General features: G+C 45.5%; 1 protein-coding gene across 1 annotated transcript in view; it reads right to left on the reverse strand.

Moving 5' to 3' along the window:
* The window catches only part of ADCY5 (adenylate cyclase 5), a 309,283-nt gene that overhangs the window by 23,954 nt on the left and 270,919 nt on the right, over positions 1-14,410 (reverse strand). Inside the window, exons 11-14 of the mRNA XM_082262186.1 lie at positions 10,510-10,607; positions 8,925-9,012; positions 3,982-4,098; positions 2,596-2,760 (exon numbers count right to left, since the gene is read on the reverse strand). Coding sequence (XP_082118312.1) covers positions 2,596-2,760; positions 3,982-4,098; positions 8,925-9,012; positions 10,510-10,607 — 468 coding nt within the window. The remainder of the gene's footprint in view (positions 1-2,595; positions 2,761-3,981; positions 4,099-8,924; positions 9,013-10,509; positions 10,608-14,410) is intronic.

A 14,410-nucleotide genomic window follows, 5' to 3' on the forward strand; every position in this document is an offset into this window, starting at 1 on the left:
CATCGTCATATGACGGCGGAGTGGTGCGACTCTCGTTCTGGGACAACATCATATGACGGCGCCCCAGAGCAGCCGCAGGGGCGCGTAGCGCAGCGATCATGGCCGTGCTGTGTTTCTAGGACATGGCGCGACCCCGTTCTCATTAAAGAGCCAATGACGCGGCTCTTTACTCATGTGATCGGCTGTGTCCAATCACAGACGGTCACATGTAAATGCGGAAGTGCCGAGGAAAGACGATCAGTCGCATCTCCTCGAAGGGATGACCAGGACCAAGTAATGAGGGCACAGATTACAGTGAAGCCCCAGCAGTGCCCATCAGTGACACCAATCAGTGCCCATCAGTCAACGCTGTATCTTGGCCTAGGCCAACAAGGCCCAGGCCTAGGGCAGCACTTTGCAGAGGGGCGGCAAAAAAGCCTCCCGCGCATGAAAAAAGCAGCCTCCTCCAGGTTCCTGCACAAAAAGAGTCCCACCATTTGCCATACACTATTAGTGTAGTGCCAGTCTTATGAGCTGGACTGGGCTGGGTGGCTATACTACCCTAGCCTTTCCATATACTACCCTAGCCTGTCCATATACTACCCTAGCCCGACCCTATACTGCCCTAGCCCGACCCTATACTGCCCTAGCCCGACCCTATAGCCCGACCCTATAATGTCCTAGCCCGACCCTATACTGCCCTAGCCACTGTCCTAGCCTGTCTAGATACTACCCTACTCTGTCCATATACTACCCTACCCTGTCCATATACTACCCTAGTCTGTCCATATACTACCCTAGTCTGTCCATATACTACCCTAGCCCACCCCTATACTACCCTAGCCTGTCTATATGCTACCCTAGCCTGTCCATATACTACCCTAGCCTGTCCAGATACTACACTAGCCCACCCCTATACTACCCTAGCCTGTCTATATACTACCCTAGCCTGTCCATATAATGCCCTAACCTGTCCATATACGACCCAAGCCTGTCTATATACTACCCCAGCGTGTCCATATACTACCCTAGCCTGCCCCTATGCTACCCTAGACTGCCCCTATACTGCCCTAGCCTGTCCATGTACTACCTTAGCCTGTCCATGTACTACCCTGGCCTGTCTATATACTACCCTAACCTGTCCATGTACTGCCCTAGCCTGTCCATATACTACACGGTCCCACCCCTATACTGCCCTAGCCTGTCTATATACTACCCTAGCCTGCCCCTATACTGCCCTAGCCTGTCCATATACTACCCTAGCCCACCCCTATACTGCCCTAGACTGTCTATATACTACCCCAGCCCGCCCCTATACTGCCCTAGACTGTCCATATACTACCCTAGCCACCCCTATACTGCCCTAGCCTGTCCATATACTACCCCAGCCTGCCCCTATACTGTCCTAGACTTTCCATATACTACCCTAGCTCGCCCCTATACTGCCCTAGCCTGTCCATATACTGCCCTAGCCCATCCCTATACTGCCCTAGACTGTCTATATACTACACTGTCCCATCCCTATACTGCCATAGCCTGTTTATATACTACCCTAGCCCGCCCCTATACTGCCCTAGCCTGTCTATATACTACCCTAGCCCACCCCTATACTACCCTAGCCTGTCTACATACTACCCTAGCCTGTCCGTATAATGCCCTAACCTGTCCATATACTACCCTAGGCTGTCTATATACTACCCCAGCGTGTCCATATACTACCCTGGCCTGTCCATATACTGCCCTAGCCTGTCCATATACTACACTGTCCCACCCCTATACTGCCCTAGCCTGTCTATATACTACCCTAGCCCACCCCTATACTGCCCTAGACTGTCTATATACTACCCTGTCCCACCCCTTTACTGCCATAGCCTGTCTATATACTACCCTAGCCTGCCCCTATACTGCCCTAGCCTGTCCATATACTACCCAGCCCACCCCTATACTGCCCTAGCCTGTCTATATACTACCCAGCCCGCCCCTATACTGCCCTAGCCTGTTCATATACTACCCAGCCCGCCCCTATACTGCCCTAGCCTGTTCATATACTGCCCTAGCCCGCCCCTATACTGCCCTAGCCCGCCCCTATACTGCCCTAGCCTGTCCATATACTACCCAGCCCACCCCTATACTGCCCTAGCCTGTCTATATACTACCCAGCCCGCCCCTATACTGCCCTAGCCTGTTCATATACTGCCCTAGCTCGCCCCTATACTGCCCTAGCCCGCCCCTATACTGCCCTAGCCTGTTCATATACTGCCCTAGCCCGCCTCTTGGAATGGAACATAATGGTATGTCATATTATCTTGCATATAGACAAGGTGCTGTTGCATGTTAATCTGACTTCCTGATAAATGTAATTTTAGTTTTAATTATCATATTATAATATAATAGATGTGGGGGCCTTTTGGTGGACAGCATTTTTTTTTGGGGGGGGGGAGGGGGGGGGAGCATTTCATTCTTTGACCCAGGTAGTACAATGTCTTGGGCCAGCTGTGGGTGACAGGGTCTCTTTAATTTCCCCTAAATACACCTCTACCACCAGTGTTTGCGCCATTCCACTGCCAACATATTAGGAGAGCAGAGTTAGAACAGGAAGACATGTGTTACACCTACCTCTGGGAAGTTGCAGTTTGGGGTGGAGTCTGCGCAGAATCCGATCTCAGTGGCCAGGCTGTAATTCTGGGTGGAGTTCCTGATCCAGCAGGGGGTGACATTGGTCGGGGTGACGTTGTACTCGGCAGCCAGGCAGCTCCTCAGGTTCTTCTTGCTGCACGTGAACTGAAAGATAATATTGGACCTTTTATGGTCGGGGCGCCCCTTTTACATATCACACAGAGTAGAGGAATTTAAAAAGGGGAGGGGCAAATTATAAACCATTTGGGAGGAGCTTATGGTATAAAGCAGTTGTTTCCAAACTGTGTCCCCGGGGGCCAGATGTGGTCCTTTGCTTGCTTTTATCCTGGAGTACTATTTCATCCACTGATACCAACAATGGGGCATAATTCCCCCTCACTGACCCCAATAAAGGGGCGCAATTCCTCCCAAAGACTCCAATAATGGGGCAAAATTCCACTCATTGACACCAATGATAGGGCAAAATTCCACCCATTGACACCAATAAAGGGGCACAATTCCTCCCAAAGACACCAATGACGGGGCAAAATTCCACCCATTGACACCAATGATGGGGCAAAATTCCACCTATTGACACCAATGATGGGGCAAAAATTTCACCCATTGACACCAATAATGGGGCAAAATTCCACCCATTGACACCAATAATGGGGCAATATTCCACCCATTGACACCAATGATGGGGCAAAATTCCACCCATTGACACCAATGATGGGGCAAAAATTTCACCCATTGACACCAATAATGGGGCAAAATTCCACCCATTGACACCAATAATGGGGCAAAATTCCACCCATTGACACCAATGATGGGGAAAAAATTCCACCCATTGACACCAATAATGGGACAAAATTCCACCCATTGACACCAATGATGGGGCAAAATTCCACCCATTGACACCAATGATGGGGCAAAAATTTCACCCATTGACACCAATAATGGGGCAAAATTCCACCCATTGACACCAATAATGGGACAAAATTCCACCCATTGACACCAATGATGGGGCAAAATTCCACCCACTGACCCCAATAAATGGGCACAATTCCTCCCAAAGACCCCAATAGTGGGGCACAATTCCACCCATTGACACCAGCGATGGGGCACACACCAAAGATGGGGCATTGTATTTTTCCACTGACATTGGGACCTTTTCTACTCTCATTGGCCACAGTCCACGGCCCCCTATAAGTCTTAAGGACAGTAAACTGGCCCTTTTGTTTAGAAAGTTTGGAGACCCCTGGTATAGAGAGCGTAGCAGGAGGGGCTTAGAAGAGGATATGGGAGGAGTTTACATTTTGATAGGACAGAATCTTTGTCAGGAGAGACGTATTTATCCTCCAAGTCACGAAAAATAGGCATTACCATGTTAACAAAAGAGGAGAGGAAGACGAGGATGATGATGAGCACGCCCACTGCACTGCTGTTTATCCTGGACTGGACGATCTTCTTAGACAAAGTCTGAAGAGGAGCCGGAAAGAGCTGTGAAAACAAAGATTTAATTCTAATAAAGATAATTTAGAAAGAGAAGGCTGGATCCTTGGCCATGGAGCTGACAATTCAGACTTAAAATTAATCCTAATAAATGATTTGGAACCCTGGTTCCTAACCTGCGACTTAAGTGCTGCATAGGGCCCAAAAGAGAAGAACGCTCTAATGGTTCTTTATTTTTTATTATATATTATTTATCATTGCCCCATGATCAAAAGGACTTGTAGAGTAGGGGCTCAGTGTAGTTCCCTAGTTTAGCCACAAGGTGTCATCATAGCCCGTACCTTTCAGTTATTTGGAATCTAAGGAGTGGAAATAATTCCGGACCTTTCCTCCTCGTCTTTCCTCTCAAGGGGAAGCTTCAAGGCAGTGGTCTCCAAACTATGGCCCTGGGGCCGGATGGGGTCCTTTGCTTACCTTTATCCGGTACTTGAGGCATCTATTCCTGCCACTGACACCAACTATGGGGCACTATTCCTCCCACTGATACCAACTATGGGGCACTATTCCTCCCACTGACACCAATGATGGGGCACTATTCCTCCCACTGACACCAATGATGGGACACTATTCCTCCCACTGACACCAATGATGGGGCACTATTCCTCCCACTGACAAAAATGATGGGACACTATTCCCCCAACTGACACCAATGATGGGGCACTATTCCTCCCACTGATACCAATGATGGGGCACTATTCCTCCCACTGACACCAATGATGGGGCACTATTCCTCCCACTGACACCAATGATGGGACACTATTCCTCCAACTGATACCAATGATGGGGCACTATTCCTCCAACTGATACCAATGATGGGGCACTATTCCTCCAACTGATACCAATGATGGGACACTATTCCTCCAACTGATACCAATGATGGGGCACTATTCCTCCAACTGATACCAATGATGGGGCACTATTCCTCCCACTGACAAAAATGATGGGACACTATTCCCCCAACTGACACCAATGATGGGGCACTATTCCTCCCACTGATACCAATGATGGGGCACTATTCCTCCCACTGACACCAATGATGGGACACTATTCCTCCCACTGACACCAATGATGGGACACTATTCCCCCCACTGACACCAATGATGGGGCACTATTCCTCCCACTGACACCAATGATGGGACACTATTCCCCCCACTGACACCAATGATGGGGCACTATTCCTCCCACTGACACCAATGATGGGGCACTATTCCTCCCACTGACACCAATGATGGGGCACTATTCCTCCCACTGACACCAATGATGGGACACTATTCCTCCCACTGACACCAACTATGGGGCACTATTCCTTCCACTGACACCAACTATGGGGCACTATTCCTTCCACTGACACCAATGATGGGACACTATTTCCCCCACTGACACCAATGATGGGGCACTATTCCTCCCACTGACACCAATGATGGGGCACCATTCCTCCCACTGACACCAATGATGGGGCACTATTCCTTCTACTGACACCAATGATGGGACACTATTCCTCCCACTGACATCAACTATGGGGCACTATTCCTCCCACTGACACCAGAAAAATGGGGCACTATTTGTCCCACTGACACCAACTTTTTCTCCCCCTAATACCAAAGGTCGGGCATTGTTTACTCCCACTGGGCACAGTTCGGCCCCCCTATATTCTAAAGGACATTAAACTGACCCTTTCTTTACGAAGTTTGGAGACCCCTGCTCCAAGAGATAGCGCCTCATAGACTAGGTGAGGTTGCATTGAAGGGCACTGATCAGGCTGCACTGTGATGGGCACTGGTGAGGCTGCACTGATGGACACTGATAGGCTGCATTAATGGGCACTGATGAGGCTGCACTGATGGGCACTGATAAAGTTTTTATTAATATTTATTTTTGTAACTTCTGCATTAATGCAAAAACATTTAGCAGTGTCATTTTATGAGATAATTGATCAGTGTGTGTTTAGGGGCGGGGCAGGTTAGGGGGTTGGGTGGGGCAACTGGTGGCGAGTAACCCTTAAGGCCTGGCTAGTATCTCAGGATTTTAAATTTTGAGCCCCGCTATACTGTACAGGGACTATACTATACTGTATGGGGACTATACTATACTGTATGGGGACTATATTATACTGTATGGGGACTATACTATACTATACTCGGACTATACTATACTGTGCAGGGACTAGACTATACTGGGACTATACTATACTGTATGGGGACTATACAGTACAGGTGCTATACTATACTATACTATATGGGGACTATACTGTACAGGGATTACACTATACTACACTGGGACTATACTGTATGGGGACTATACTGTACAGGGACTATACTATACTGTACAGGGACTAAACTATACCTTACAGGGAATATACTATACTAAATGGGGAGTATACTATCCTATAAAGGGACTATACTCTACAGGGATTATACTATACAGTGACTATACTGTATTGGGACTATATTGTATTATATGGGGACAATACTGTACATGGATTATACTATATTGGGACTATACTACACAGGGATTATACTATACAGGGACTATATGCAGACTATACTTTACTATGCTGTACAGGGACTATACTACACTGCACGGGGATTATACTATAAAAGGGACTATACTGTAATATATGGGGACTACACTATACTATATGAGGACTATACTGCACTTTATGGGAACTATACAGGAACTGTACTACACAGTGACTATACTGTACTATACGGGGACTATACTTCACAGGGACTATGCTATATGGGGACTATACTGTGCCATACAGGGACAATACTATAAGGGGACTATACTGTACTATGTGGGAACTATACTATAATTTATGGGGACTATACTATACTGAGACTATACTGTGGTATAAAGGGACTATACAGGATCTATACTGTGCTATACAGGGACTACTGTATATGGGGACTATACTATACTTATATGGGGACTATATTGTACTATATGGGGAATATACTATACTTATATGAGGAGTATACTATACAGGGGCTATACTATACAGGGACTATACTATACAGGGACTATACTGTACTTTACAGGGACTATACTATACAGGGGCTATACTGTACTATACGGGGACTGTACTGTACTATACAGGGACTATACTATACAGGGGCTATGCTGTACTATATGGGGACTATACTATACAGGGACTGTACTGTACTATACAGGGACTATACTATACAGGGACTATACTGTACTATACTGGGACTCTGCTATACAGGGACTGTACTGTACTATATGGGTACTATACTATACAGGGACTATACTGTACTATACAGGGGCTATACTGTTCTATACGGGGACTATACTATACAGGGACTGTACTGTACTATACGGGGACTATACTATACAGGGACTATACTGTACTATACAGGGACTGTACTGTACTATATGGGGACTATACTATACAGGGACTATACTGTACTATACAGGGGCTATACTATACTATATGGGGATTATACTGTACTATATGGGGGCTATACTGTACTATACGGGGACTATACTGTACTGTAAAGGGACTATACTATACAGGGCATATACTGTACTATACAGGGACTATACTGTACAGGGCCTATACGGTACTATACAGGGACTATACTGTACTATACAGGGACTATACTGTACTATACGGGGACTATACTATACAGGGGCTATACTGTACTATATGGGGACTATACTATACGGGACTATACTGTACTATACAGGGACTATACTATACAGGGACTATACTGTACTATACGGGGACTATACTATACAGGGACTATACTGTACTATACGGGGACTATACTATACGGGACTATACTATACGGGACTATACTATACAGGGACTATACTATACAGGGACTGTACTATATAGTAATAATAATCCTCATTATAAGAAGATGTCTCCCTTGTAAAGATCTGATGACATCTGTGACCATCGGGGGGGATTTGTACCCAGCGGCGGCTCATTGTGTTCTCTCACATCTCCCGTCATGCAGAGATCCCCCGCAGTCATCCACCAGCTGATCGTCCGCTCAGGAAAATCATTATTAATCGGCGTCTCGCTCGGCGCTGCCTGCTTATTGGGTAATAGATCTCAATAATTGACGCTTGCCCTCAGACAGATGGATGGAGCCTCAACAAAACAAAACAATATCAAATGACCCGGGAGATAAACCGAGAAAACAACAAGAGGAAATCTCTTCATGGGGAGGAAAAGCATCGGATTAGGAAGACTGCCAAGCCGCAGCAGCTGGAAGACGTACAGAAAGGCAGCAGACAGAATGCGTCATGTGACTTCAACTATCATTCTCTCCGAGAATTACATTTCTAACACAAATAATGCCAGAAGGTGATTTTTTTTCTCTGCTGTCCTGTTTAAATTTTACTCAAACTCCTATTTCATAAAATACCAACACGTTTCGGGGGTTTGATGGCCTTCATCAGGGCTGCATGCTGCAGAACAAAGTGTGTCCCGAACTGATAAAACTGGAGGAATCCTGTGGGGTTGGGCATCTGGTTAACCAACATCTGGAGTCACTCATCATACTAATTACCCCTCAGGGTCCCCCCCCCCCACATAGTACAGTACCAGCCCTGACCAGGGGGGGTGGGGGAACTTTTAAACCCCGAAACGCATTGGATTTTTATTTCTCTTACAGTGTGAATAAAATCGAACCCTTCTTGCACACCACGCAATAAAAACCTGACAGAGGATCTAACACCTCGCCACTCTATCCAGTCTGGTGATTGGAGGATTTACAGATCATGTTATATGCCAGGAAACCGGCCACCATGTGTCCCCCCCCCCCTCCCCCAGGACTCACCTTTATACAGGAGTAGATGACGCAGACACAGAGCACCATGAAGAGGACGAGGAAACACGCCAAATAAAACCCCAACATGAACATCGAACTGCAGAGACAACAAAATATTCATTCAAACATTTCTACATTTTCTCATTTTTCTTTTTGCAAAAAAATCTTCTATGTTTGTGTCTTCGATTAGAGTGTAAGCTCCTCTGTACAGAGGCTGATGTGACTGTGGGGGGAGGGGACATTAGAGTGTAAGCTCCTCTGGTACGGAGACTGATGTGACTGGGGGGGAGGGGACATTAGAGTGTAAGCTCCTCTGGTACAGAGACTAATGTGACTGTGGGGGGAGGGGAAATTAGAGTGTAAGCTCCTCTGGTACAGAGGCTGATTTGACTGCGGGGGGAGGGGACATTAGATTGTAAGCTCCTCTGGTACAGAGACTAATGTGACTGTGGGGGGACATTAGAGTGTAAGTTCCTCTGTTACAGAGACTGATGTGACTGTGGGGGGATATTAGAGTGTACTCAATGTTCTCTGTACAGCACAGCGGTATATGTCAGAGCTATATAAGATAGAGAGACTGATGTGACTGTGAGGGAGGGGACATTAGAGTGTAAGCTCCTCTGATACAGAGACTGATGTGACTGTGGGGGAGGGGATATTAGAGTGTAAGCTCCTCTGGTACAGAGACTGATGTGACTGTGGGGGAGGGAAGACATTAGAGTGTAAGCTCTTCTAGCACAGAGACTGATGTGACTGTGAGGGGGGGGGGGGACATTAGAGTGTAAGCTCTTCTAGTACAGAGACTGACGTGACTGGGGGAGGGACATTAGAGTGTAAGCTCCTCTGATACAGAGACTGATGTGACTGTGGGGGAGGGAAGACATTAGAGTGTAAGCTCTTCTAGTACAGAGATTGATGTGAGTGAGGGGGAGGGGACATTAGAGTGTAAGCTCCTCTGGTACAGAGACTGATGTGACTGTGGGGGGACATTAGAGTGTAAGCTCCTCTGGTACAGAGACTGATGTGACTGTGAGGGGGGGGGACATTAGAGTGTAAGCTCTTCTAGTACAGAGACTGACGTGACTGGGGGAGGGACATTAGAGTGTAAGCTCCTCTGATACAGAGACTGATGTGACTGTGGGGGAGGGAAGACATTAGAGTGTAAGCTCCTCTGGTACAGAGACTGATGTGACTGTGGGGGAGGGAAGACATTAGAGTGTAAGCTCTTCTAGTACAGAGATTGATGTGAGTGAGGGGGAGGGGACATTAGAGTGTAAGCTCCTCTGGTACAGAGACTGATGTGACTGTGGGGGAGGGACATTAGAGTGTAAGCTCCTCTGGTACAGAGACATGTGATTGGCTCAGTGATCTCTGTACAGCACTGCGGTATATGTCAGAGCTATATAAATGTATAATAATAATAGTGTGTGACTATGGGGGGATGTTAAAGCGTAAGCTCCTCTGGCTCAGTGATCTTTGTATAGCACTGCGGTATATATCAGAGCTATAAGCAGTAGATACAATGTATAATGTTGTGCCCTTGCAGAGAGTTATGAACGTTTCTCCATGAATAATAATAGGAGGTGACACTCACCGCGGTACGATGGTGATTTGTACAAAGCAGATGAATAGGAAGACGATGAATGCGCAGGCCACGTAGGCCCCGAATCGGTCATCCACTTGCTTGGAGTACTGCCAACAGACACAGAGATATAGATTGAAAGCTGTAGGGTTACCTTCCTTTATTCAGGACACAAGGAGGTCATTGGTTGACGTACACTATATTGTCAAAAGTATTGGGACGCCTGCCTTGACACACACATGAGCTTTAATGGCATCCCAGTCTTAGTCCGTAGGGTTCAATATTGAGTTGGCTCCACCCTTTGCAGCTATAACAGCTTCAACTCTTCTGGGAAGGCCGTCCACAAGGTTTAGGAGTGTCTATGGGAATGTTTGACCATTCTTCCAGAAGCGCATTTTTGAGGTCAGGCACTGATGTTGGATGAGAAGTTCTGGCTCACAGTCTGCACTCGAATTCATCCCAAAGGTGTTATATCGGGTTGAGGTCAGGACTCTGTGCAGGCCAGTCAAGTTCCTCCACCCCAAACTCGCTCATCCATGTCTTTATGGACCTTGCTTTGTGCACTGGTGCGCAGTCATGTTGGAACAGGAAGGGGCCATCTCCAAACTCCTCCCACAAAGTTGGGAGCATGAAATTGTCCAACATGTCTTGGTATGCTGATGCCTTAAGAGTTCCCTTCACTGGAACCAAGCCCAACCTCTGAAAAACAATCCCCACTATAATCCCCCCTCCACCAAATGATTTGGACCAGTGCACAAAGCAAGGTCCATAAAGACATGGATGAGCGAGTACAGAAGCGAACGCATTAGTAAGTGACACACGCATATGCAAACGGCGTTCGCACCACACATGTGAGGTATCGCCGCGAAAGTCAGAGCGAGATCAATAATTCCAGAGCCAGACCTCCTCAGTAACTCGAAAATGGTAACCTGTAAAAAAATTTCAAAAGTCGCCTATGGGGATTTTTAGGTATCGAAGTTTGTCGCCATTTTACGAGTGTGCGCAATTTTAAAGCGCAACATGTTAGGTATGTTAGGTATTTACTTGGCGTAACATCTTCTTTCATATCTGACAAAAAAATTGGGGTATATATTGTAATTTCTTAAAAATTCACTAACCACTTCTGGACTGGAAGATTTACCCCCTTAATGACCAGGCCATTTCTTTTGATTAAGCACTGCGTTACTTTAACTGACAATTGTCGTGTGACGCTGTACCCAAATAAAATTGATGTCCTTTTTTCCCCACAAATAGTGCTTTCTTTTGGTGGTATTTGATGACCTGTGCGATTTTTATTTTTTGCGCTATAAACAAAAAACGACAATTCTGAAAAAAAAAAAATAATAATATTTTTCATTTTCTGCTATACAACATTCCCCAAAAAAATGTAACAATCTAATTTTTTTCATCATTTTAGGCCAATTTGTATTCTGCTACATATTTTTGGTAAAAAAAATTCCCAATAAGCGTATTTTGATTGGTTTACGCAAAAGTTATCGCGTCTGCAAACTAGGGGAAAAATGTATGTAATTTTTATAAATTTATTTATTTATTTATTTATTTATTTTTTACTAGTAATGGTGGCGATCTGCGATTTCTGCTCTATGACATTCCCAATAAAAAAAAAAAAAAAATTTAAAAATCTAATTTTTTTTCATCATTTTAGGCCAATTTGTTTTCTGCTACAGATTTCTGGTAAAAAAAAAATCGCAATAAGTGTATTTTGATTGGTTTGCGCAAAAGTTATCGCGTCTACTAACTACAGGAAAGATTTATGTCATTTTTTTTTTACTAGTAATGCGGCGATCTGCGATTTTTAGCGGGACTGCGACATTGCGGCAGACAGATCGGACAGCTAACTGACATTTTTGACACTTTTGGGGGGACCAGTGACATTACTACAGTAATCAGGTCTAAATATATGCACTGTCACTGTACTAATGACACTGGCAGGGAAGGGGTTAACACCAGGGGCAATCAAAGGGTTAAATGGGTCTCTAGTGAGTGCTTTCTAACTGTGTGGGGGATGGGCTTATGGAATGAACACAGAGATCTGTGTTCCTAAATAAGAGGATCCCTGTGTTCATAACTGACAGAACAGCAGTCAGCTGTGTTTACAATAGCAGACCGCCGTTCTGTACCCACGAGGGGAGCGATCGCGGGTGCCCGGCGGCAATCGCGGCTGCCAGACCCGCAGATCAGCTTCCCCTTTGGCGAATGGGCACACGCCCCCACTCGCGGTCCCGCGAAGCGACATACAGTTACGTTGTTTCACAGGACAGAGCCGACCTCTCCCCCGCTGAGAGAGAAGGACGGTTAGATGTTGTAAACACAGCCGACCGTTCTTCTCCCTGGAATGATCACAGAGCGCCTGTGATCCTTCTATATAGGAACACAGATCTCTATGGTCATTTCACAACCCACGCCTCCCCACAGTTAGAAACACTCCCCTAGGTACTCATTTAACCCCTTGATTACCCACAGTGTTAACCCCATTCCCTGCCAGTGTCATTATTACAGTGACAGTGCATATGTATAGCACTGATTACTGTAGTGATGTCACTGGTCCCCCCAAAAATGTAAAAAATGTCAGTTAGGGGTCCGATCTGTCCGCCGCAATGTCGCAGATCGCCGCCATTACTAGTAAAAAAAAAAAACAACAAAAATGACATAAATCTTTCCCTTAGTTTGTAAACGCAATAACTTTTGCGCAAACCAATCAAAATATACGCTTATTGCGATTTTTTTTTACCAGAAATATGTAGCAGAAAACAAATTGGCCAAAAATGTTAAAAAAAAATTCATTTTTACATTTTTTTTTTTGGGAATGTTATATAGCAGAATGTGAAAAATATTGTTTTTTTTGTTTTTTCAGAATTGTTGCTCTTTTTAGGTTTATAGCGCAAAAAAATAAAAATCGCAGAGGTGATCAAATACCACCAAAAGAAATCTCTATTTGTGGGGGAAAAAAAACATCAATTTTATTACAGCGCCACACGACCGCGCAATTGTCCGTTAAAGTAACGCAGTTCCGAATCGCAAAATACGGCCTGGTCATTAAGGGGGGAAAATCCTTCCGGTCCAGAATTGTTTAAAAAAAAGTGATTTTTTTTTCCCAAAAAAATTGTGTTTGTAAGACCGCTATGCAAATAATGGTGTGATAAAAAATATTGTAACAATCTCCATTTCATTCTCCAGGGTCTCTGCTAAAAAATAAATAAATATATATTATGTTTGGGGTTTCTAAGTCATTTTGTAGCAAAAAATACTGATTTTAAACTTGAAAACAAAAAGTGCCAGAAAAGGGCGGGGTCAGCAATGTCGGGGTATGGGCGGTAATGGCAGCACAATGTATCAGAGGATGAGGACAGTCCATGTACCAGGAATGAGTTCAATGTAACTTCATGTCACTGTGGAGAGGAGTGCGGCTCTTTTCCGTGTCTCGGGAACGCAGTGTTCCGTCACGCTGGATTCCGTCCAGAGAACATTTTGTAACGGCCGCTGCATTCCTCGGACACAGCTGTGGCCGCATTTTTTTCCCTTTCCAACAAAAATTGCCAGCAGGTAAATACGCTTTTAAATGCAACATATTACATTCCATGGCTTAGGCCAGTGATGGTGAACCTTGGCACCCCAGATGTTTTGGAACTACATTTCCCATGATGCTAATGCAATCTGTAGTGTACTTGAGCATCATGGGAAATGTAGTTCCAAAACATCTGGGCTGCCAAGGTTCGCCATCACTGGCTTAGGCCAGGGGTCTCCAAACTACGGCCCTCCAGTTGTTCAGGAACTACAATTCCCATCATACCCAGTCATGTCTGTGAATGTCAGAGTTTTCCAATGCCTCATGGGACGTGTAGTTCCGCAACAGCTGGAGGGCCGTAGTTTGGAGATCCCTGGGCCTCTTAGG

This window comes from Pelophylax lessonae, assembly GCF_965119305.1.
Source record: "Pelophylax lessonae genome assembly, chromosome: 6".
NCBI classification, from domain to species: Eukaryota; Metazoa; Chordata; class Amphibia; order Anura; family Ranidae; genus Pelophylax; species Pelophylax lessonae.